The sequence below is a fragment of the Coregonus clupeaformis genome, chromosome 15 (genome assembly GCF_020615455.1).
Source record: "Coregonus clupeaformis isolate EN_2021a chromosome 15, ASM2061545v1, whole genome shotgun sequence".
NCBI classification, from domain to species: domain Eukaryota; kingdom Metazoa; phylum Chordata; class Actinopteri; order Salmoniformes; family Salmonidae; genus Coregonus; species Coregonus clupeaformis.
Window position 1 is genome coordinate 23,478,925 of NC_059206.1, and position 26,161 is coordinate 23,505,085.

The 26,161-nt window shown below is 44.1% G+C and overlaps 1 protein-coding gene across 5 annotated transcripts in view; it reads left to right on the forward strand.

Moving 5' to 3' along the window:
* The window catches only part of psd3l (pleckstrin and Sec7 domain containing 3, like), a 143,104-nt gene that overhangs the window by 112,156 nt on the left and 4,787 nt on the right, over nucleotides 1-26,161 (forward strand). For all 5 annotated transcript variants that reach the window (XM_041897438.2, XM_041897439.2, XM_041897440.2 and 2 more), the window contains 4 exons: nucleotides 1,781-1,851; nucleotides 14,266-14,423; nucleotides 15,118-15,262; nucleotides 17,012-17,155. In XM_041897438.2, coding sequence (XP_041753372.2) covers nucleotides 1,781-1,851; nucleotides 14,266-14,423; nucleotides 15,118-15,262; nucleotides 17,012-17,155 — 518 coding nt within the window. The remainder of the gene's footprint in view (nucleotides 1-1,780; nucleotides 1,852-14,265; nucleotides 14,424-15,117; nucleotides 15,263-17,011; nucleotides 17,156-26,161) is intronic.

Genomic DNA, 26,161 nt, shown 5'->3' on the forward strand with positions numbered 1-26,161 from the left:
CTAATGAGGGATGGGATTTTGGGGCTTTTTGAAATGCTGATTTGCTGCAGCCTCTCGGTTCAAAGACTGAACGTTGTGACAAACCTCTGCTCTCTAGGATCCCCCTAATGGCCGATTTCCCCGTCTGAAGATCCAGATTCCACCTCTGCCTTAAGATGGTGATGTGTGTCTGGAAACGGAGACCAATAGGGCATTAAAAGAATTGCTGCGTAATGCGTAACCCCTACCGGGTGCACTTTAGATGCAGCGGCTGCTGGCTAACCCGACGTGAATGGATGGTATTGGTCTTTCACATCCATATATCTCTGGGCTCTAATGACTTTAAGGAGTTCCTCAGGAAGAAAATACCTGCTGACTTGTTAGCACTGCGCTTATTATGCCTGCTGAAAACCATCCAGATTACAGTCAATATCTGCTGCACAGGGTAAACCGGCGTTTGAAAGTTGAATTCACTTCCAAGATACCACAATGGCTTTCCGACTGATAGTAAATATATTTGAATATATGGCATGAAACGAGAGGTCACCGGTGAGGAAAGTGTTAGAAGCTGCTTGATCAATGTCTTTGGTAGATTATTAGTTTTCCGCATCACGTCCTGTCGTCAAGGTTTATATGTACACTATGCGGATTTTTACAATGGCCTATTTAAATTCTGGACACAGCTCGTGGGAGATAAGTCACACAAAATGAATCCCTCTCAACTGTCAGTCTCTATGGTCGACATAAATAACTATAGTGATGCCTTCCAGAGCAGGCTGTTTTCAGGTACATTAGTCCAAGCCTGGGACATTCCAAACAGTCTCAGACCATTCCTCCAATATTTTCCATACCCCTGAGTGGTTATTAACGTTCCCATACCATTCCATGCTGGGACCACAATGGAGTTTAAAAGTAGCTCCGGTTACGAGTGTCCACACTCATCCCTGATCCCGCTAATCACATGATGCCCTGTAAGAATGCACGTCGCTGTCCCACTGGGGGGCTGCAGTCGGGCCATAACGTATTACATTTACATTTGTACATTTGAGTCATTTAGCAGACGCTCTTATCCAGAGCGACTTACAGTTAGTGAGTGCATACATTTTTCAGACATATGACCAGCTAGAGACGAGATTCTCAGAACCCCAGACTCTAGGGCTGCATTCCAAATGGCATCCGATTCCCTATATAGTGCACTCTATGGGCCCTGGTCAAAAGTAGTACACTATAAAAGGTATAGGGTGTCATTTGAGACGCAACCCCAGGCACTGCTCAGGATGAAGTCCATGTCCCACATCGGAGTCCTGATTGGAATGTCTGCCAAAGACAAAACCCTCTCCCCGGTAGCATGGCTGGAAATAGTATTTTTGTTATGGCGCATTTAGTTGGTCTTCCAACTGAATGATTTAGATTACTTTTGAGTCACGCTAGATTATTCATAATCAGATTGGGTTTTGTTTTGATCGGTTGTTGAAGTCAATATCATGAAAGAAGGATTTTAAAGTAATGGGGAAGACCTGAAATGAATTCCAGAACTGGGCTTGATTCCATTCCGATTCCTGACAGCTGAATTGGACATTGAATCTCTCTATATGAATTCCATTGAATTCCTTATTTGACTGGAATTAAATGAGATCGACCCCAATACTGAAACAGATCGTATCAGTGATTAACACAACAGATTAGAGATGAAATTGCAATTGAGCACTATTTGCGCTCCTACCAAAATAATAATGTACCTATAATTCTCTTTTAAAACGATATGTTGTTGGTCACTAAAATGTCCTCCTTCATTTTCCAGCACCGAGAGGAAAGCGAGGCTGGAAAACATTCTATGCTGTTCTCAAAGGAATGATCCTCTACTTGCAGAAGGTAATACAATGCTATGTACACCACCTTGAATTAAGCGTTCTATAACATTTGTGGTCATTGCTCAGGTTAACAATGGGCCACATGTCATTTATGACACTGACTTGATTTTGTCCATTCTATTTGTCCATTCATGAGGCGGCAGATAGCCTAGCGGTTAGGAGCGTCGTGCCAGTAAACGAAAGGTTGCTGGTTCGAATCCCCCAGCGGACTAGGTGAAAAATCTGTATCTGCCCTTGAGCAAGGCATTTAACCCTAATTGCTCCTGTAAGTCGCTCTGTAAATGTAAAACGTATTAGATGTTGCTAATCATTTCATTAACACCATATGTTCCACACAGTGCCCATAGTTCCATATAGTGGGTATGTTTCCAACTAGGGATGTTAATAGTAAGCCGTCAATCGGTTAGCCGCCGTAAATACATTTGACCAGTCATGCTTATCGGGCTATAGGTTCATTTGCGTAATTTAGTGGAATTAAATTGCCGTGTGTGTATTTTCGTTAGTCGTCATGCATCTCAGACAGTGTGAGAGCTGCTCCTCAAAAAGCTGGTACTGGAGTGAAACGTGCTTTTGGGATGCAACCCTAGGCGTGAAACGTGCTTTTGTAAGCCCAGTCATTACGCATCAAACAACAGTTCTAAATGCAATGGTGTGTTAACAGTTTTTTTGATTTAAAAATAGCTATTTTTATTTCGCAATCAACTTTTAATTAAAGTACGCCTCGCATTCACCATTCGAGTCAACGGTAGGCAGGATATTAGCGTGCAATTATTTTATAAAGACTTCCTCATGTCATTAACCTCTTAAGGATCTGACCCTTATTTTCAATTTCCAACCTAAAAGGACATCCCCAAATCTACCTGCCCGTAGCTCAGAACCCGAAGCAAGGATGTGCATATTCTTGGTACTATTTGAAAGGAAACTCTTTGAAGTTTGTGAAAATGTGAAATTAATGTAGGAGAACATAACACAATAGATCTGGTAAAAGATCAAACAAAAACAAAAAACATACGCTTTTTATTTTTGTTGCATTTTTGACATTAAAAAGAAAAGCCATACATTCAGATAGGAAGCTGGATGTTGTCTACAAGAGGGCAACAGTGTATGTGCAAAGTTTCAGACTGATTCCTTCAAGAATAAGGGAGCTACATAACATTTAGTATGATGTCACCCAGGAGTCCCTCACGAGTTTGCCCAAATGTACCCAAGTGGCCGAATCGGTAAATTGATACATTTTCAAGTACATACATTACATTTACATTTACATTTTAGTCATTTAGCAGACGCTCTTATCCAGAGCGACTTACAGGAGCAATTAGGGTTAAGTGCCTTGCTCAAGGGCACATTAACGTCATTTAGCAGACGCTCTTAGCCAGAGCGACTCACAAATTGGTGCGTTCACCCTATAGCCAGTGGGATAACCACTTTACAATTGGGGGGTAGAAGGATTCCTTTATCCTATCCCAGGTATTCCTTAAAGAGGTGGGGTTTCAAATGTCTCCGGAAGGTGGTGAGTGACTCCGCTGTCCTGGCGTCGTGAGGGGAGCTTGTTCCACCATTGGGGTGCCAGGGCAGCGAACAGTTTTGACTGGGCTGAGCGGGAACTATGCTTCCGCAGAGGAAGGAGCCAGCAGGCCAGAGGTGGATGAGCGCAATGCCCTCGTTTGGGTGTAGGGACTGATCAGAGCCTGAAGGTACAGAGGTGCCGTTCCCCTCACTGCTCCATAGGCAAGCACCATGGTCTTGTAGCGGATGCGAGCTTCAACTGGAAGCCAGTGGAGTGTGCGGAGGAGGGGGTGACGTGAGAGAACTTGGGAAGGTTGAACACCAGACGGGCTGCGGCATTCTGGATGAGTTGTAGGGGTTTAATGGCACAGGCAGGGAGGCCAGCCAACAGCGAGTTGCAGTAGTCCAGACGGGAGATGACAAGTGCCTGGATTAGGACCTGTGCCGCTTCCTGTGTAAGGCAGGGTCGTACTCTCCGAATGTTGTAGAGCATGAACCTGCAGGAGCGGGTCACCGCCTTGATGTTGGCGGAGAACGACAGGGTGTTGTCCAGGGTCACGCCTAGGCTCTTCGCACTCTGGGAGGAGGACACAGCGGAGTTGTCAACCGTGATGGCGAGATCATGGAACGGGCAGTCCTTCCCCGGGAGGAAGAGCAGCTCCGTCTTGCCAGGGTTCAGCTTGAGGTGGTGATCCGTCATCCATACTGATATGTCTGCCAGACATGCAGAGATGCGATTCGCGACCTGGTTATCAGAAGGGGGAAAGGAGAAGATTAGTTGTGTATCGTCAGCGTAGCAATGATAGGAGAGACCATGTGAGGATATGACAGAGCCAAGTGACTTGGTGTATAGGGAGAAAAGGAGAGGGCCTAGAACTGAGCCTTGGGGGACACCAGTGGTGAGAGGACGTGGTGCGGAGACAGCTTCTCGCCACGCCACTTGGTAGGAGCGACCGGTCAGGTAGGACGCAATCCAGGAGTGAGCCGCGCTGGAGATGCCCAGCTCGGAGAGGGTGGAGAGGAGGATCTGATGGTTCACAGTGTCAAAGGCAGCAGACAGGTCTAGAAGGACAAGAGCAGAGGAGAGAGAGTTAGCTTTAGCAGTGCGGAGAGTCTCCGTGACACAGAGAAGAGCAGTCTCAGTTGAATGACCAGTCCTGAAACCTGATTGGTTTGGATCAAGAAGGTCATTCTGAGAGAGATAGCAAGAGAGTTGGCTAAAGACGGCACGCTCAATAGTTTTGGAAAGAAAAGAAAGAAGGGATACTGGTCTGTAGTTGTTGACATCAGTGGGGTCGAGTGTTGGTTTTTTGAGAAGGGGAGCAACTCTCGCTCTCTTGAAGACGGAAGGGACATGGCCAGCGGTCAAGGATGAGTTGATCAGCGAGGTGAGGTAGGGGAGAAGGTCACCGGAGATGGTCTGGAGAAGGGAGGAGGGGATGGGGTCAAGCGGGCAGGTTGTTGGGCGGCCTGCAGTCACAAGTCGCAGGATTTTATCTGGAGAGAGAGGGGAGAAAGAAGTCAAAGCATAGGGTAGGGCAGTGTGAGCAGGACCAGCAGTGTCATTAGACTTAACAAACGAGGATCGGATGTCGTCAACCTTCTTTTCAAAGTGGTTGACGAAGTCATCCACAGAGAGAGGAGGAGGAGGGGGGATTCAGGAGGGAGGAAAATGTGGCAAAAGAGCTTCCAAGGGTTAGAGGCAGATGCTTGGAATTTAGAGTGGTAGAAGGTGGCCTTAGCAGCAGAAACAGATGAAGAAAATGTAGAGAGGAGGGAGGAAAAGATGCCAGGTCGGCAGGGGAGTTTAGTTTTCTTCCATTTCCGCTCCGCTGCCCGGAGCTCTGTTCTGTGAGCTCGCAGTGAGTCATCAAGCCACGGAGCTGGAGGGGAGGACCGAGCCGGCCGGGAGGATAGGGGACACAGAGAGTCAAAGGATGCAGAAAGGGAGGAGAGGAGGGTTGAGGAGGCAGAATCAGGAGATTGGAGGGAGAAGGATTGAGCAGAAGGAAGAGATGATAGGATGGAAGAGGAGAGAGTAGTGGGAGAGAGAGAGCGAAGGTTGCGGCGGCGCATTACCATCTGTGTAGGGGCAGAGTGAGTAGTGTGGGAGGAGAGCGAGAGAGAAAAGGAAACAAAGTAGTGGTCGGAGACATGGAGGGGAGTTGCAGTGAGATTAGTAGAGGAGCAGCATCTAGTGAAGATGAGGTCAAGCGTATTGCCTGCCTTGTGAGTAGGGGGACGGTGAGAGGGTGAGGTCAAAAGAGGAGAGGAGTGGAAAGAAGGAGGCAGAGAGAAATGAGTCAAATGTGGACATAGGGAGGTTGAAATCCCCCAAAACTGTGAGGGGTGAGCCATCCTCAGGAAAGGAACTTATCAAGGCGTCAAGCTCATTGATGAACTCTCCAAGGGAACCTGGAGGGCGATAGATGACAAGGATATTAAGCTTAAATGGGCTAGTGACTGTGACAGCATGGAATTCAAATGAGGAGATAGACAGATGGGTTAGGGGAAAAATTGAGAATGTCCACTTGGGAGAGATGAGGATTCCTGTACCACCACCCCTCTGACCAGATGCTCTCGGGGTATGCGAGAACACATGGTCAGACGAGGAGAGAGCAGTAGGAGTAGCAGTGTTTTCAGTGGTGATCCATGTTTCCGTCAGCGCCAGGAAGTCGAGGGACTGGAGGTTGGCATAGGCTGGGATGAAGTCAGCTTTGTTGGCAGCAGAACGGCAGTTCCAGAGGCTGCCTGCGACCTGGAACTCCAGGTGAGGGGTGCGTGCAGGGACCACCAGGTTAGAGAGGCAGCAGCCACGCGGTGTGGTGCGTTTGTGTAGCCTGTGCAGAGAGGAGTGAACAGGGATAGGCAGAGGCATAGTTGACAGGCTGTAGCAAATGGCTACAAAAATGCAGAGGAGATCGGAATGAAATGAGCTAAGCATCTGGGAGAGGAGAGAGCAGGGCCTCCCTCACCAAAAACTTCTACCTCAGAAACTAAAATTGTTTCACTGAACCACCCGGAACAAAAACTCTCCCAACTTCCACCTTTAGAAATCAGAATTGTTGTGAACCACAGCGGTTCAATGTTTAAAGGAATAGACTCAACCCACTTTATTCAGCTAGCTAACTATGACACCATAGCTAACTAGCATGCTAGCATCCAATAACACACAGTTTAACACACAGTTTAGCACCAACACTTGGTCACAACAAACCACCAATAGTGTGTTAACTAGCTAACTAGCATGCTAGCATCCAGTAACACACAGTTTAGCACAAACACTTGGTCACAACAAACCACCAATAGTGTGATAACACACTAAACAGATCATTCGTGTCTGTGTCAAGTTCCTTTCATGACGCAGCAATGATTCAACGTTGGCTAGCTAGGACAAGTATATTGTATTTAGCTACTACAGTACAGTTAGCTGGTCGTGTTGGGTAGCTAGCATTGGCCACTGTGTTGACTTTGTTTGAAGAACGGCTAGCTAGCTAGCTTCGTGCTACACCCGGCACACAATGGCTACTGTGTTGACTCTGACTCTGTTCGAAAAACGGCTAGTTAGCTCGCTCGTGCTACAGTCGGCACGGCCGAAGACACTGCCAACCTGCAGTAACTACCCACAACAACCCACGATACCTAGCTATGACGCCGTAGCTAACTAGCAAGCTAGCATCCATTAACACACAATTTAGCACCAATACTTGGTTACAACAAACTGCCAAGAGTGTGTTAGCACACTAAACCTGCAGTAACTACCCACAACAACCCACGATACCTAGCTATGACGCCGTAGCTAACTAGCAAGCTAGCATCCATTAACACACAATTTAGCACCAATACTTGGTTACAACAAACTGCCAAGAGTGTGTTAGCACACTAAACAGATAATTCATGTCCGTGTCTAGTTCCTTTCATAACGCATAACGCAGCAAAAATTAAACGTTGGGTAGCAGCACATTAACATTGGAAACAGCTCTCCACCGTTGCTAATCGTTACCAGTAGCTACCCGCTAGCTAGCTAGCCTCGTGCTTCGATACTAACCTACAATTACCTACGGAAACCTACAATAACAACAATACTAACCTATGATAAATACAATACCTAACTACAACTAACTACCTACCTACGATCTAATACATGGTTAAGCTTTACTCAACACCATATGAGAAGCTTACCTCCTGCTTACCTCCAGCTAGAGAAAAACACAACCTCTCCCGACAGCAGCACTGCAGCAACCAAGGCGCATGGCGGTCAAATGGTGGCGGTCAAACAGTGAGGGGAAAAAAGTATTTGATCCCCTGCAGATTTTGTACGTTTGCCCACTGACAAAGAAATGATCAGTCTATAATTTTAATGGTAGGTTTATTTGAACAGTGAGAGACAGAATAACAACAAATAAATCCAGAAAAACCCATGTAAAAAATGTTAGAAATTGATTTGCATTTTAATGAGGGAAATAAGTATTTGACCCCTCTGCAAAACATGACTTAGTACTTGGTGGCAAAACCCTTGTTGGCAATCACAGAGGTCAGACATTCCACTGTAACTATAGAGAACATACAAAAATGCTATGGAAAAAAAAAATACAAGTTTACACACTCTCAGTATTGTCATACATGATGGATCATTAGCTTCCCTACATAAGACACTAACCTTCACACATCTAGATGGCCCGGGCGGGGTGGGTGTGGTGCCAGAGACAGCAGCAGGGGTCTGACTGAATGAACCAGTTTCTACTGGAGGACTTGAATGTGGTCTCTTTGGTGTTGGCTCCCAGAGGTCATCTGAGTCAGTCTCTAGCCCTATAGAAGATTTTAAAAATTCAGTAAGAACTCAAGTTTACTATTACTTATTTTACTTAACTTGTATTTTAGCAGGGGTGAGCCTTGCATCAATACTTTTACGGATGAGCCCTGCATCAATACATCAAATAAACAACACATATTTATAAACATATTATAGAGAGTTTGGGGAACACAATCACTATAATGAAATATGTTTACCAATAGTAAATAGGGGACAGACCTACAATGTATTTATACAGACCTAAAATGTATTAGCATAGCCATTGTGTATTTTATGTGGACTGAGTCTCTAGCACTATAGAAGTAAAACAAATTCAGTAAGAACTCAATTTTACTATTACTTATTTCATTGAACCTTTATTTTAGCAGGGGGGTGAGCCCTAGCCAATGTGTATTTTATGTTGACTATCACATCCTGTGCCTGTGGTTTTTGAGTGCCCTATTTACTATTGGTAAACATATTTCATTATAGTGATTATTTATATATATATATATATATATATATATATATATATATATATATATATATATATCTATATCTCAATCAAATAAAAATATCTCAAATGAATAATATGCAACCATTTAAACAACTGCATGAGAAGTGGGCGGCAGGTAGCTTAGTGGTTAAGAGCGTTGTGCCAGTATCAGAATCGGTCAATGTGCCCTTGAGCAAGGTACTTAACCCTAATTGCTCCTGTAAGTCGCTCTGGATAAGAGCGTCTGCTAAATTACTCAAAATGTTTTTAAAAAGTCAGTCTAAAGTTATGTCTTTCCCATCCTAAAGAAATCAGCGCGAGTCTACAGTGTAATCACGAACGGAGTCCTCATCAATTTCTATGTCACTTTCCCGATCGATTTCTGCAATAATCTCGTCCAAATCTGTATACTTGGTCTTCGATTGAGCTTTTCCTGTTTTATTAGCCATGTTCTACTTTCTAAAATAGTAATAAACTTGGTAGAACTAATCGAGCGTAATACCAGTCCCTCAATGTTTTGTTGCAAGTTGAACGAGTTGGAATTCAGGCGACACGCTGTAGGATATAAAAATGGATTCTATCAAACAAAACAACGCTACGTTTTATCTCTGGGACCCTCAGGATGACAAATCAGAGCAAGATTACTGAATGTAAGTACATTATTTACCTTCAGAGATGAATGTATCAATCCAATTGCCGTGATAAAAGTGTTTCGTTGTTGTGCACTATCTTCAAACAATAGCATGGTATTTTTTCGCTGTAATACTACTGTAAATTGGACACTGCTGTTAGATTAACAATAATTGAAGCTTTCTGCCCATATAAGACATGTATATGTCCGTGAAAATGTGCTTTTGTTTACAACGTCATTGTAGTCACATTATCCATATTGAGCAACAACTGTCCCGTTTTCGGGACACCCATCCAGGAGAGGTCAACCAGCATTTCTGTCCTGTATTGGTTTTCATATCACCTTTCTTTCGTTGTCCAGAAGCCAAAGGCACAATCTTAGTCATATTAGCAGCCCATCCTTGTTGCTATTAGACTCCGACTCTAAGTTTCTAATGGATATTTTCATCTCTGTCACATATGGAACCGCTCGCATTGGGTGCACTCTTTTTAAACGGTTTTCCATTCTGCCTTCCACATGCATCACTCACAGATGCAGCTATTAATTATCAACATCTGTTACTAAGAGTAGTATAATATTGGATTGCATTGTAATTTCCGAAGTGGCACAGACAAAATGTTGCCAAATTAAAATGACATTGTCATGCTAAACATGGTCCTTATAAAAACCTTGACTAAACCCATCAGAGCAAAACAGTTGGATAACTTTTTACTTTTCAATCCGTAGCGACAGATGAGCTATGTAGCCTGGTGCCGCTGCTATGTAGCCTGGTGCCGCTGCTATGTAGCCTGGTGCCGCTGCTATGTAGCCTGGTGCCGCTGAAAAGCACAGATTGGAAATGGCTAGGAAACCGGCTGTCTTGAAGATTGCCTTTCTACCTCGTGTGCTGATTTCGATGCCTGGCTGCCACAGGTTGCCGTGGTATTGTTGGCTAATGACCAATGACGTTACTGCTACATTAACTTTGAAGTAGCAATCACCGGAAATTAATCTCTGTGCCTCGTCAATAGGCTCTGGGAAGCAGAGAATAATTTGTCCTACGTTTATAATGTGGACTCCTGTGACATGTGGAGGCAGCGAGGTGCTCAGACTTGACACCAGCTGGTTTGAGTTCTAGCACTCATCACAACACCTGAGAACACTGAGTGACAATCACGACCGGCAGAGGTCAATGGCACTTCCCTTTAGTACGTCACACACACAGGAAGTTACATAAACTACTCCTGAAATTCAGTAATGTTTTTATGAAACGTTATGCTCTGGAGATGTGTAGAAGGATCCTTTAAAGATAGTGAAAGGTTGCCAGTACTCCTACATATCAGAATGATGTAAATCCTGACGTATTTGCATATTTCAGCATAACTGTTCAACTGTTTTATAACCGAAGTGAGGGTAAAAATAGTGCATTCCGCTTGTTGACATGTTTATTAACTTTCTACGGTGTAAATTGGATGAAGTGTGCATCTGTAGGCTTTAAGTGCAGTTTTATTGTAGTGCAAAACAGACTGGTTGTGTTCACATCTCTTTTCCTCTGTGTCCTATTCCAGTTTCCCTTAAGGTTCCTATTATTTTGTTCTGATGCAATGTTATACTGTAGTATATTTTGTATTGTATTTGGAAGAAAAATACATTGAGATAAGATTAATTATTTGTGTTAGTTGTGATTTAATGAATGAGTGAACGATGATCGAAGTACAATTGAATGGGATTTAAAAACGACACTGCGTTGGTATTGTTGGTGAGGGATGACAGGCATGACTCTAGATAAATTCAGAACAACTTTTCCATATAGTGAGATAGACAGCAGCGGTATTGAATCTCTTGGATGTTAGGCTAAATGATCAACTGTAACCTATTGAAGCTTAATGATCAACTGTAACCTATTGAAGCTTAATGATGAACTGTAACCTGTTGAAGCTTAATGATAAACTGTAACCTATTGAAGCTAAATGATAAACTGTAACCTATTGAAGCTAAATGATCAACTGTAACCTATTGAAGCTAAATGATCAACTGTAACCTATTGAAGCTAAATGATCAACTGTAACCTATTGAAGCTAAATGATCAACTGTAACCTATTGAAGCTAAATGATCAACTGTAACCTATTGAAGCTAAATGATAAACTGTAACCCATTGAAGCTTGGGGATGTTAGGCTAAATGATCAACTGTAACCTATTGAAGCTAAATGATCAACTGTAACCTATTGAAGCTTAATGATCAACTGTAACCTATGGAAGCTAAATGATCGACTGTAACCTATTGAAGCTAAATAATAAACTGTAACCTATTAAAGCTTGGGGATGTTAGGCTAAATGATCAACTGTAACCTATTGAAGCTAAATGATCAACTGTAACCTATGGAAGCTAAATGATCAACTGTAACCTATGGAAGCTAAATGATCAACTGTAACCTATTGAAGCTAAATGATCAACTGTAACCTATTGAAGCTAAATTATAAACTGTAACCTATTGAAGCTTGGGGGTGTTAGGCTAAATGATAAACTGTAACCTATTGAAGCTAAATTATCAACTGTAACCTATTAAAGCTTGGGGATGTTAGGCTAAATGATCAATTGTAACCTATTGAAGATAAATGATTAACTGTAACCTATTGAAGCTAAATGATAAACTGTAACCTATTGAAGCTTGGGGGTGTTAGGCTAAATTATCAACTGTAACCTATTTAAGCTAAATGATCAACTGTAACCTATTGAAGCTAAATGATAAACTGTAACCTATTGAAGATAAATGATAAACTGTAACCTATTGAAGCTTAATGATAAACTGTAACCTATTGAAGCTAAATGATCAACTGTAACCTATTGAAGCTTAATGATAAACTGTAACCTATTGAAGCTAAATGATCAACTGTAACCTATTGAAGCTAAATGATCAACTGTAACCTATTGAAGCTTGGGGTGTTAGGCTAAATGATAAACTGTAACCTATTGAAGCTTGGGGGTGTTAGGCTAAATGATCAACTGTAACCTATTAAAGCTAAATTATCAACTGTAACCTATTGAAGCTAAATTATCAACTGTAACCTATTGAAGCTAAATGATAAACTGTAACCTATTAAAGCTTGGGGATGTTAGGCTAAATGATCAACTGTAACCTATTGAAGCTAAATGATCAACTGTAACCTATCGAAGCTAAATGATAAACTGTAACCTATTGAAGCTTGGGGGTGTTAGGCTAAATGATCAACTGTAACCTATTGAAGCTAAATTATCAACTGTAACCTATTGAAGCTAAATGATCAACTGTAACCTATTGAAGCTAAATGATCAACTGTAACCTATTGAAGCTAAATGATAAACTGTAACCTATTGAAGCTTGGGGGTGTTAGGCTAAATGATCAACTGTAACCTATTGAAGCTAAATTATCAACTGTAACCTATTGAAGCTAAATGATCAACTGTAACCTATTGAAGCTAAATGATCAACTGTAACCTATTGAAGCTAAATGATCAACTGTAACCTATTGAAGCTTGGGGGTGTTAGGCTAAATGATAAACTGTAACCTATTGAAGCTTGGGGGTGTTAGGCTAAATGATCAACTGTAACCTATTGAAGCTAAATTATCAACTGTAACCTATTGAAGCTAAATGATCAACTGTAACCTATTGAAGCTAAATGATCAACTGTAACCTATTGAAGCTTGGGGATGTTAGGCTAAATGATCAACTGTAACCTATTGAAGCTAAATGATCGACTGTAACCTATTGAAGCTAAATGATCGACTGTAACCTATTGAAGCTAAATGATCGACTGTAACCTATTTAAGCTAAATGATCAACTGTAACCTATTGAAGCTAAATGATCAACTGTAACCTATTGAAGCTTGGGGATGTTAGGCTAAATGATCAACTGTAATCTATTGAAGCTAAATTATCAACTGTAACCTATTGAAGCTTGGGGGTGCTAGGCTAAATGATCAACTGTAACCTTGACATGCCACCTGACAGATTTACTCTTATCAGCACCCCACTGTTTACTATTCTCCACACATCTGTCAATGCACTGAGGCGCAAAGGTTTGAGCGATTTCATGTTAACCCACACCTCGTATTCAGACCTGTCTGTCTTGTCATATTAGATTTGTTGTTGTTCAAGACAGTTCTTCAACTCATTTGTCATATTTTTATCCATCCTGAGTCATTATTCTGTGTCTTTGGGGTTTTGTATGCCGTGAGGGGTCACTCGAGGAACTCTTTTATGACACAAAACAAAGAAAGTTTGACAGACTTCACACTGCCCTACACTCCCTCCTGCTGCATTTAAAAACATTGGATTGGTGCAAGCATGGCTGGACAATGTACTCTTCTGGAGAATCATTTAGAGCAGGGGTCTTCAACAGGCAGTGATAAAGGCATTTTGGGCTAGAAATGTGTTTAATTTAGGAAATCTGTATCCAAGTATTCCCACAAAAAATGATGTGATCGTGTCTCAATGTAAGCAAGGTATGAAGTTATTGTTATTTTGAAATACAATCTATTTTGGGGCTTAGTTGTGGTCAATTCGCAGTGTAAAAATGATTATAATGATTTTCCGGCCCCCCGAGCCATCCTCTCCGACATAAATGGTATCATATACCCAGTGGGAAAAATTGAACAGTGGGACATGACGTCACTTTATGGTTGTGAACTGTTTTCTGGTTGAGAAGATGTCATATGATCAGATTATATCCAACTGGTTTCTGGTTGAGAAGATGTCATATGATCAGATTATATCCAACTGTTTTCTGGTTGAGAAGATGTCATATGATCAGATTATATCCAACTGGTTTCTGGTTGAGAAGATGTCATATGATCAGATTATATCCAACTGGTTTCTGGTTGAGAAGATGTCATATGATCAGATTATATCCAACTGTTTTCTGGTTGAGAAGATGTCATATGATCAGATTATATCCAACTGGTTTCTTGTGCACTATAGGGGTGTGCGAACCAATGCCTGATTTCTGTTGTCCTCTACCCTCCCACAGGATGAGTACAAGCCTGAGAAGGCCCTCTCGGAGGAGGACCTAAAGAATGCCATCAGCGTCCACCACGCCTTGTCCATCAAAGCCGTGGACTACGAGAAGAAGCCCAACGTGCTCAAGCTCAAGACAGCCGACTGGAGGGTCTTCCTCTTCCAGGCCCAGTAAGTTGTCTCCGGAGTGAAGTCTACCCTAGGGTGATCTAGGATCAGCTGCCCCTCCAATTCTAACCTGAACGATTAGTGGGGGGAAATGCAAAACTAACCCCAGATCAGCGTCTAGGGGCAACCTTTATTCCTAAATTGCGCAACAGTCGACCGCTGCCGCCGCCATCGGGCTCGAGAGAGACGCACAATTTACTGCCGCAAAACAAACCCTAACATTATTTCCAGTAGAGCTAGAGAGACGGGAGAGTAGAAGGACCACTCCTGGAAGCAAAATCAAATTTCATGCTTGGGTTCAAGCACAGTGAAAACCCATTTATCTCTGCCATTAGTCTGTCCAAAGTCTATTGTTCTTGTTTTCCTTTGTTCCCTCATCATGCAGTATTCCAGGTACCTAATAGAGGTGCTTATCAATGAAGAAGGCAGGACCTCTCACAGGCTGTGCTTCCATGATGCATAAATCAACTGTGGCACACTTGGGTTGTATTGCTTTATAGTTCACCTTACTCTATTATCAACTTTGAATGATGATTTTTCCCCAACACAAAGCTATTCCAGGGAAAACTGTTTGCAGCTTTAGCCTGAACTTGGTTGAATACCAAAGCTGTGTTTTTAATCAAAATGTTCCCATACAAAGTCTCAAAGCAAATGGCAGTTTTTGTATGTGAGTGTTTATTTGTCTCTTTCCCAACAGGAGCCCAGAGGAAATGGACTCTTGGATCAGAGTAGTCAACTCTGTGGCGGCCATGTTCTCTGCCCCCTCATTCCCCGCCGCCATTGGCTCTCAGAAGAAATTCAGCCGTCCACTGCTACCTGCCACCACCACGAGGATGTCACAGGTACGGGACAGCCTCCTTCTCTGGAGTATCACTGTTACCTAGGTACAAATTTGGGCTCTCCGTGGGGGAATCCTAACTTCCACTTTAGTCAAATGTTCACTTCTCCCATTGACATAAATGTCTGACTAAGTGAAAATTCGGCTTTACTTGAAGTTAGGATTCGCCCCTGCTAGCGCAAATGTCCTTCTAGACCGTAGTCACCAACCGGTCGATCTCCAAGGCATTCCTAGTCGATCACCAAACATTTCTGTAAAAATCCCAACGATAAAGCCTTGCGTTCCTATTTTTTTGTTTTGTTTCGTGCTGTTGGCGGTAGGCGCACTTGATTCAGCAGCCCTAGCGCCGGGAAGGCAAAGTGTTCCTATTTTGAGCCATTTAATGTGTCTGAAGGTAGAACTCCGCCTACCCGGCAGGCCCAGAGAGCAAATCAAGTGCACCTATAGGCCTACCGCTGGCCAATCGGTTAGCTCAGATAACTGTGTCTGCACAGTTTCCTCGAGCTATAGACTGTAAAAAGAAACCTTGAACGCACAGCAAAGTTGATACTGTGAGATTTCAAAACGTTTAAAACATGACTAGAGAGAGACTCAACGAATACAGCAAAGAGCTGTTGATTTTATGTGTAAGTTCATGTTTAAATTGTTGTTCAGCTGTCAACACTTTGTTCGACACCTTTTTATAAGCAATAAAATGTGTATTCTCCCTACTCCCACTCACGCTACAACCATGACTGCAGCTGCAATGAGTGGATATAGCAGAGTGTTCTTATAAGCTTGCGTTGGTATCATTAGCCCCTTGTCTTTTTTAATATCGTGGAATATTTCCCTTTCTCTGGTCATAGAGAATGAATTGGTGCATGAGGCAGAAATAATGCAGTGCGACTTGAGTTTCGCCATCAGCTGAAAGACTGTGCACCCTTTTCTCAATGCAGGGAGGGAGGGACGGTGAGTCGGGTGAGAGGCAGCCTCACCGCTGCTCTCTCCCTCCCCTCAGACTGAACATCAGATGCAGGCCATCAGTCAGCCTCACCGCTGCTCTCTCCCTCCCCTCAGACTGAACATCAGATGCAGGCCATCAGTCAGCCTCACCGCTGCTCCCTCCCTCCCCTCAGACTGAACATCAGATGCAGGCCATCAGTCAGCCTCACCGCTGCTCTCTCCCTCCCCTCAGACTGAACATCAGATGCAGGCCATCAGTCAGCCTCACCGCTGCTCTCTCCCTCCCCTCAGACTGAACATCAGATGCAGGCCATCAGTCAGCCTCACCGCTGCTCTCTCCCTCCCCTCAGACTGAACATCAGATGCAGGCCATCAGTCCAGTAAAAAAATATAAAAAAATATTCTGCTCACAAGTAATGATCTACTACCAGTGGAATCATATACCTAACATGTTGAAATATAATTTCTAAATGTTCAGAGAAGAACAACATTGACAGGACAATTCAAGCGTAGCCAATATGAGGTGATAATGTATTGGGCCTATAGCCTACTGCACAAACCTCATTGCTACAGAACGGTTTTTAATTGGTTCATGTAGTATAGACTTACGTTTTTTTAATTGTTTTATCTGAGCAGTAGATCTCGGCTTGCATTTTGACTTAGAAAGTGATCTGGACTCAAAGGTTGACCACTGTTCTAGACCAGCCTACCATTAAATACATTGTTGGCCCAAAATGTTATTTGAGATGACACAGTCTGGCGTTTAAGAACCTGGCGTTGCGTCTACAAAGTGTTATCTGGCTATTTACAGGAGGAACAGTTGAAGTCTCACGAGGCGAAGCTGAAGCATGTCTCCACGGAGTTGGCAGAGCACAGATCCTACCCTCCTGACAAGAAGGTCAAAGCCAAGGAGATCGACGAGTACCGACTCAAAGAGCACTACTTGGAGTTTGAGGTAAGACATCACCATTCAGCACAGATGTGCACTGGCGGGGGGTTGGGTGGGCAAGGCGAGGCGAGGCAGCAGATTGCTGCCAGTCAGAGTCCAACGCTCTGGTACACATGGTCTTTTCTTTTATTCCGCAACACTCTTGTTTCGTTCTGCATCTAGCCCTTCCGAACATTGATCCGTGCGGACACAGAGACTATACACCCATTGTTTCTGACATGCCTCCAGGCAGACCACTGGGGAAGAGTCTCTGACAAACGAAATGGAGCTTTGCTTTTCTCATCCGCCAGCCTCAGGATTGCGTCTCTCAGCCCTGTTCTGTGTTCTGAACACGGGCGCGTCCTTAGGTCAAGATTCCAAGGATATCAACGAAGATGGAATAGAAACATTTGAGAAGTCTTGCTACCTTTTTTGATTTGCATTAGTTTTTTGAAAACACACAAGGTTACAAACTGCCAAGTAGCTGCTTGAAAGGTAATTCTGGGCGTTTGTTTTCCTGATATAAGGTAGAGTGGGTATGGTAGACCCGTACAGTATGCAGATCTATCACTGTTCAGGGGGTGGCTGCACTGGCAAGCTTAACGAGAGCATTTGTAAAAGGAATTATCTGACCTCTACTGTCATGGCGTTACAGTATAGCGCACAGACAAAACCTCCATTAGAAATGTAATTTACATTTCATCCCTTTAACTCATTTATGCTGGTAACCACAGGAAAATCAATGTATTTACATACAGGTATCAGGAGTCTTACACATTGATTATGGATAGCGAGTCTTTTAGAATATTTTTTTCATCTTAAAAAACATTAGTTGATGAACATGTTAGAGAATTTACACATGCTTCTCATCAGTGTCAGCAATTATTTCATCACAGCTTTCTTCTGGCCTTCCTCCATGTCATAGGTTTCTAATAAAGCCCACCAGAGCCCAGTATTAATTGAGCTGTGATTGTAGCATGGTTTCCAATCAAACTGCCACAGGAGAAGACACGACCTCATCACAAACCTTCAACGAGCAAATTGTTATTTTTTCTTGTTTTTGTTTCATCAAAACAGCGCTTTCTTGAAGTACCAGATAATCAGTTGGTCCTAATTTGCCTCAGTACATGAATGGTAATTAAAGTGTGCGCTCTCTTTGTGTGCAAAACATCTTAGGAATAATGATATCCTCCCGGTTTTACCACTCTCTCCTCTTCTGTTTACTCTACAGCCCTGTCTGTTACTCTACAGCCCTGTCTGTTACTCTACAGCCCTGTCTGTTACTATACAGCCATGTCTGTTACTCTACAGCCCTGTGTGTTACTCTACAGCCCTGTGTGTTACTCTACAGCCCTGTCTGTTACTCTACAGCCCTGTTGTTTACTCTACAGCCCTGTCTGTTACTCTACAGCCCTGTCTGTTACTCTACAGCCCTGTCTGTTACTCTACAGCCCTGTCTGTTACTCTACAGCCCTGTCTGTTACTCTACAGCCCTGTCTGTTACTCTACAGCCCTGTCTGTTACTATACAGCCCTGTCTGTTACTCTACAGCCCTGTGTGTTACTCTACAGCCCTGTGTGTTACTCTACAGCCCTGTCTGTTACTATACAGCCCTGTCTGTTACTCTACAGCCCTGTCTGTTACTCTACAGCCCTGTGTGTTACTCTACAGCCCTGTCTGTTACTCTACAGCCCTGTGTGTTACTATACAGCCCTGTCTGTTACTCTACAGCCCTGTGTGTTACTCTACAGCCCTGTGTGTTACTCTACAGCCCTGTGTGTTACTCTACAGCCCTGTCTGTTACTCTACAGCCCTGTCTGTTACTCTACAGCCCTGTGTGTTACTCTACAGCCCTGTCTGTTACTCTACAGCCCTGTGTGTTACTCTACAGCCCTGTGTGTTACTCTACAGCCCTGTGTGTTACTCTACAGCCCTGTCTGTTACTCTACAGCCCTGTCTGTTACTCTACAGCCCTGTGTGTTACTCTACAGCCCTGTGTGTTACTCTACAGCCCTGTGTGTTACTCTACAGCCCTGTGTGTTACTCTACAGCCCTGTGTGTTACTCTACAGCCCTGTGTGTTACTCTACAGCCCTGTGTGTTACTCTACAGCCCTGTGTGTTACTCTACAGCCCTGTGTGTTACTCTACAGCCCTGTGTGTTACTCTACAGCCCTGTGTGTTACTCTACAGCCCTGTCTGTTACTCTACAGCCCTATGTGTTACTCTACAGCCCTGTGTGTTACTCTACAGCCCTGTGTGTTACTCTACAGCCCTGTGTGTTACTCTACAGCCCTGTCTGTTACTCTACAGCCCTGTCTGTTACTCTACAGCCCTGTCTGTTACTCTACAGCCCTGTGTGTTACTCTACAGCCCTGTGTGTTACTCTACAGCCCTGTGTGTTACTATACAGCCCTGTGTGTTACTCTACAGCCCTGTGTGTTACTCTACAGCCCTGTCTGTTACTCTACAGCCCTGTCTGTTACTCTACAGCCCTGTGTGTTACTATACAGCCCTGTGTGTTACCTATACAGCCCTGTCTGTTACTCTACAGCCCTGTCTGTTACTCTACAGCCCTGTGTGTTACTCTACAGCCCTGTGTGTTACTCTACAGCCCTGTCTGTTACTCTACAGCCCTGTGTGTTACTCTACAGCCCTGTGTGTTACTCTGCAGCCCTGTCTGTTACTCTACAGCCCTGTCTGTTACTCTACAGCCCTGTCTGTTACTCTACAGCCCTGTCTGTTACTCTACAGCCCTGTGTGTTACTCTACAGCCCTGTGTGTTACTCTACAGCCCTGTCTGTTACTCTACAGCCCTGTCTGTTACTCTACAGCCCTGTCTGTTACTCTACAGCCCTGTCTGTTACTCTACAGCCCTGTGTGTTACTCTACAGCCCTGTGTGTTACTCTACAGCCCTGTCTGTTACTCTACAGCCCTGTGTGTTACTCTACAGCCCTGTCTGTTACTCTACAGCCCTGTGTGTTACTCTACAGCCCTGTGTGTTACTCTACAGCCCTGTGTGTTACTCTACAGCCCTGTGTGTTACTCTACAGCCCTGTCTGTTACTCTACAGCCCTGTGTGTTACTCTACAGCCCTGTGTGTTACTCTACAGCCCTGTCTGTTACTCTACAGCCCTGTCTGTTACTCTACAGCCCTGTCTGTTACTCTACAGCCCTGTGTGTTACTCTACAGCCCTGTGTGTTACTCTACAGCCCTGTGTGTTACTCTACAGCCCTGTGTGTTACTCTACAGCCCTGTGTGTTACTCTACAGCCCTGTGTGTTACTCTACAGCCCTGTGTGTTACTATACAGCCCTGTCTGTGTCCCAAATGGCATCCTCTATATAGTGCACTACCCTTTGGGCCCTGGTCAAAAGTAATGCACTATAAAGGGAATAGGGTGCCATTTAGGACGCAGACCCTGTTTACACAGCCTTTGACTGGGGATCAATGTGGTCAGATCTCCTGGAGTAGGGTTCAGACACACAGGACAGGCCCCTCAGCTCCCTAACCTTCAGAACTGCTGTCGAGCTACTGGGGATCAATGTGGTCAGATCTCCTGGAGTAGGGTTCAGACACACAGGACAGGCCCCTCAGCTCCCTAACCTTCAGAACTGCTGTCGAGCTACTGGGGATCAATGTGGTCAGATCTCCTGGAGTAGGGTTCAGACACACAGGACAGGCCCCTCAGCTCCCTAACCTTCAGAACTGCTGTCGAGCTACTGGGGATCAATGTGGTCAGATCTCCTGGAGTAGGGTTCAGACACACAGGACAGGCCCCTCAGCTCCCTAACCTTCAGAACTGCTGTCGAGCTACTGGGGATCAATGTGGTCAGATCTCCTGGAGTAGGGTTCAGACACACAGGACAGGCCCCTCAGCTCCCTAACCTTCAGAACTGCTGTCGAGCTACTGGGGATCAATGTGGTCAGATCTCCTGGAGTAGGGTTCAGACACACAGGACAGGCCCCTCAGCTCCCTAACCTTCAGAACTGCTGTCGAGCTGCTGGGAAACAGTGTCCATCCATCCCACAACCCCTACGTTATTTTATTGTTGAACAAGCTACTTCGTCATTCAACTTGAATGATTAAAACCATGCAGACATTTTATAGAAATGGTAATGGACCTAAATATATATTTAATTTAAGAATATTTCCTCTTTGAGAACTTTTTCTTAAATCTGTTATTTGAAGGTTGGTGTGGTTGATTGCAGTCTCGTTACTGTGTCCAGCCCACAATCGGCAAAACAAAAGCTAGAGATGTGGAGCATAGACCGTTGCGGGCATCGACATCCAAAAAGGATATTTTGACAGCAAGGCAATGGCCTATACCCAATTTGCAGTACGGCCCCCCAAACCTCGATGAATACAGAATGTGGCCCCTAGGCCAAAATGAGTATGACACCCCTGCCCTAACCAAATCACCATGAGTTCCCTTTAATCTAGCTAGTGTTTCCCAATCATTCATATTTTTGCCGTAACACCAACACACCTGATTCAAATAATGAAAGGCTTGATGGTGAGATTATTAGTTAAATCAAGTTTGTGAGTGCTAGGGCAAAAACTAAAATGGATCATGATTGGGAAATACTGCCTTAATCAATGAGCTAGCTATACCTCTCTGAAGGGCATTCAACAAGCAAAGCACTTACACAAATGACTTATTGGCTGAGAGAAATGGATTGGGAAAAAATTGGGGGTGGGGCTGTTTTGTTAGACTTCAGTGCGGCTTTTGACATTATCGAAAAACTTGTTATGGCTTTACACTCCCTGCTATATTGTGTATAAAGAGTTGCCTGCCCAATGGAACACAGAGGGTGTTCTTTAATGGAAGCCCCTCCAACAAAATCCAGGTAGAATCAGGACTTCCCCAAGGCAGCTGTCTAGGCCTCTTAATTATTTCAATCTTTACTAACGACATGCCACTGGTTTTGAGTAAAGCCAGTGTGTCTATGTATGTGGATGACTCAACACTATACACATCAGTTACCACAGCGACTGAAATGACTGCAACACTTAACAAAGAGCTGCAGTTAGTTTCAGAATGGGTGGCAAGGAATAAGTTAGTCCTAAATATTTCAAAAACTAAAACCATTGTTTTTGGGACAAATCATTCACTAAACCCTAAACCTCAGCTAAATCTTGTAATGAATAATGTGGAAATTTAGCAAGTTGAGGAGACTAAACTGCTTGAAGATCCCTGGATTGTAAACTGTCATGGTCAAAACATATTGATACAACAGTAGCTAGGATGGGGAGAAGTCTGTCCATAATAAAGCGCTGCTCTGCATTCTTAACAGCATTATCAACAAGGCAGGTCCTACAGGCCCTAGTTTTGTCGCACCTGGATTACTGTTCAGTCGTGTGGTCAGGTGCCACAAATTGCAACCCCCAAAGCATAATGTTTCCACCTCCATGTTTGACGGTGGGGATGGTGTTCTTGGGGTCATAGACAGCATTCCTCCTCCTCCAAACACGGCGAGTTGAGTTGATGCCAAAGATCTTGATTTTGATCTCATCTGACCACAACACTTTCACCCAGTTCTCCTCTGAATCATTCAGATGTTCATTGGCAAACTTCAGACGGCCCTGTATATGTGCTTTCTTGAGCAGGGGGACCTTGCGGGCGCTGCAGGACTTCAGTCCTTCACGGCGGAGTGTGTTACCAATTGTTTTCTTGGTGACTATGGTCCCACCTGCCTTGAGATCATTGACAAGATCCTCCCGTGTAGTTCTGGGCTGATTCCTCACTGTTCCCATGATCATTGCAACTCCACGAGGTGAGATCTTGCATGGAGCCCCAGGCCAAGGGAGATTGACAAGTATTTTGTGTTTCTTCCATTTGCGAATAATCGCACCAACTGTTGTCACCTTCTCACCAAGCTGCTTGGCGATGGTCTTGTAGCCCATTCCAGCCTTGTGTAGGTCTACAATCTTGTCCCTGACATCCTTGGAGAGGTCTTTGGTCTTGGCCATGGTGGAGAGTTTGGAATCTGATTGATTGATTGCTTCTGTGGACAGGTGTCTTGAGTTCCTGACGGGCCGCCCCCAGGTGGTGAAGGTAGGAAACAACATCTCCACTTCGGTGATCCTCAACACTGGGGCCCCACAAGTGTGTGTGCTCAGCCCCCTCCTGTACTCCCTGTTCACCCATGACTGCGTGGCCAAGCACGCCTCCAACTCAATCATCAAGTTTGCAGACGACACAATAGTAGTAGGCATGATTACCAACAACGATGAGACGGCCTACAGGGAGGAGGTGAGGGCTCTGGGAGTGTGGTGCCAGGAAAATAAACTCTCACTCAACGTCAAAAAAACAAAGGAGATGATAGTGGACTTCAAGAACAGCAGAGGGTGCACCCCCCCTATCCACATCGACGGGACAGCAGTGGAGAAGGTGGAAAGTTCCTCTGCGTACATATCACTGACAAACTGAAATGGTCCACCCACACAGACAGTGTGGTGAAGAAGGCGCAGCAACGTCTCTTCAACCTCAGGAGGCTGAAGAAATTTGGCCTGTCACCTAAAACCCTCACAAACTTTTACAGATGCACAATTGAGAGCATCCTGTCGGGCTGTATCACCGCCTGGTATGGCAACTGCACCGCCCGCAACCGCAAGGCTCTCCAGAGAGTGGTGCGGTCTGCACAACACATTACCGAGGGCAAACTACCCGCCCTCCAGGACACCTACAGCACCCGATGTCACAGGAAGGCCAAAAAGATCATCAAGGACATCAACCACCCGAGCCACTGCCTGTTCACTCTGCTATCATCCAGAAGGCAAGGTCAGTACTGGTGCATCAAAGCTGGGACCGAGAGAATGAAAAACAGCTTCTATCTCAAGGCCATCAGACTGTTAAACAGCCATCACTAGCACAGAGAGGCTGCTGCCTACATACAGACTTGAAAATCACTGGCCACTTTAATAAATGGAACACTAGTCACTTTAATAATGCCACTTTAATAATGCTTACATATGTTGCATTACCCATCTCATATGTGTATATACTGTATTCTATGCTATCTATTGCATCTTAGCCTATGCCGCTCTGATAATGACATTGCTCATCCATATATTTATATATTCTTATTCCTTTACTTAGATTTGTGTGTATTAGGTATTTGTTGTGGAACTGTTAGATATTACTTGCAAGATATTGCTGCACTGTCGGAACTAGAAGCACAAGCATTTCGCTACACTTACAATAACATCTGCTAACCATGTGTATGTGACCAATACATTTGATTTGATTTATACCTCTGTGAAACACTACTGTAGTCAATGCGCTAGCTATACCTCTGTGCCAAAGGAATAGTATTTTTCCACCTACAGTATCCAAAAAGTCTGCATGAGATGGCATTACTTACACTGTTTCTATTTTATGTCCTGTTGGAGTATGAAGGTATGAACAGATCATTTTAGATTTTTTTGGGACCTAAGGCCCCTTTGCCTTGTTCTCTAGTTGAGTGATTAAAGACTGCGTTGTGGCTGGAGAGCCCTGGTTGATACACCGGCTACATTAACCTCCGAACTGCTCCGTTATCCTTCACTCCCAATCCGCACCATGTCAGGGCAAACCCCACCCCAACCTCAGGGAAACTAACGCGCTAATTGGTCAAGGAGTGATCTGAATGCAAAGCCAAGGAGCTCTCTTTTAGATCTACAGTGGGGGAAAAAATTATTTAGTCAGCCACCAATTGTGCAAGTTCTCTCACTTAAAAAGATGAGAGAGGCCTGTAATTTTCATCATAGGTACACGGCAACTATGACAGACAAATTGAGAAAAAGAAATCCAGAAAATCACATTGTAGGATTTTTAATGAATTTATTTGCAATTATGGTGGAAAATAAGTATTTGGTCACCTACAAACAAGCAAGATTTCTGGCTCTCACAGACCTGTAACTTCTTCTTTAAGAGGCTCCTCTGTCCTCCACTCGTAACCTGTATTAATGGCACCTGTTTGAACTTGTTACCAGTATAAAAGACACCTGTCCACAACCTCAAACAGTCACACTCCAAACTCCACTATGGCCAAGACCAAAGAGCTGTCAAAGGACACCAGAAACAAAACTGTAGACCTGCACCAGGCTGGGAAGACTGAATCTGCAATAGGTAAGCAGCTTGGTTTGAAGAAATCAACTGTGGGAGCAATTATTAGGAAATGGAAGACATACAAGACTACTGATAATCTCCCTCGATCTGGGGCTCCACGCAAGATCTCACCCCGTGGGGTCAAAATGATCACAAGAATCCCAGAACCACACGGGGGGACCTAGTGAATGACCTGCAGAGAGCTGGGACCAAAGTAACAAAGCCTACCATCAGTAACACACTACGCCGCCAGGGACTCAAATCCTGCAGTGCCAGACGTGTCCCCCTGCTTAAGCCAGTACATGTCCAGGCCCGTCTGAAGTTTGCTAGAGTGCATTTGGATGATCCAGAAGAGGATTGGGAGAATTTCATATGGTCAGATGAAACCAAAATAGAACTTTTTGGTAAAAACTCAACTCGTCGTGTTTGGAGGACAAAGAATGCTGAGTTGCATCCAAAGAACACCATACCTACTGTGAAGCATGGGGGTGGAAACATCATGCTTTGGGGCTGTTTTTCTGCAAAGGGACCAGGATGACTGATCCGTGTAAAGGAAAGAATGAATGGGGCCATGTATCGTGAGATTTTGAGTGAAAACCTCCTTCCATCAGCATGGGCATTGAAGATGAAACGTGGCTGGGTCTTTCAGCATGACAATGATCCCAAACACACCGCCCGAGCAACGAAGGAGTGGCTTCGTAAGAAGCATTTCAAGGTCCTGGAGTGGCCTAGCCAGTCTCCAGATCTCAACCCCATAGAAATTCTTTGGAGGGAGTTGAAAGTCCGTGTTGCCCAGCGACAGCCCCAAAACATCACTGCTCTAGAGGAGATCTGCATGGAGGAATGGGCCAAAATACCAGCAACAGTGTGTGAAAACCTTGTGAAGACTTACAGAAAACGTTTGACCTGTGTCATTGCCAACAAATGGTATATAACAAAGT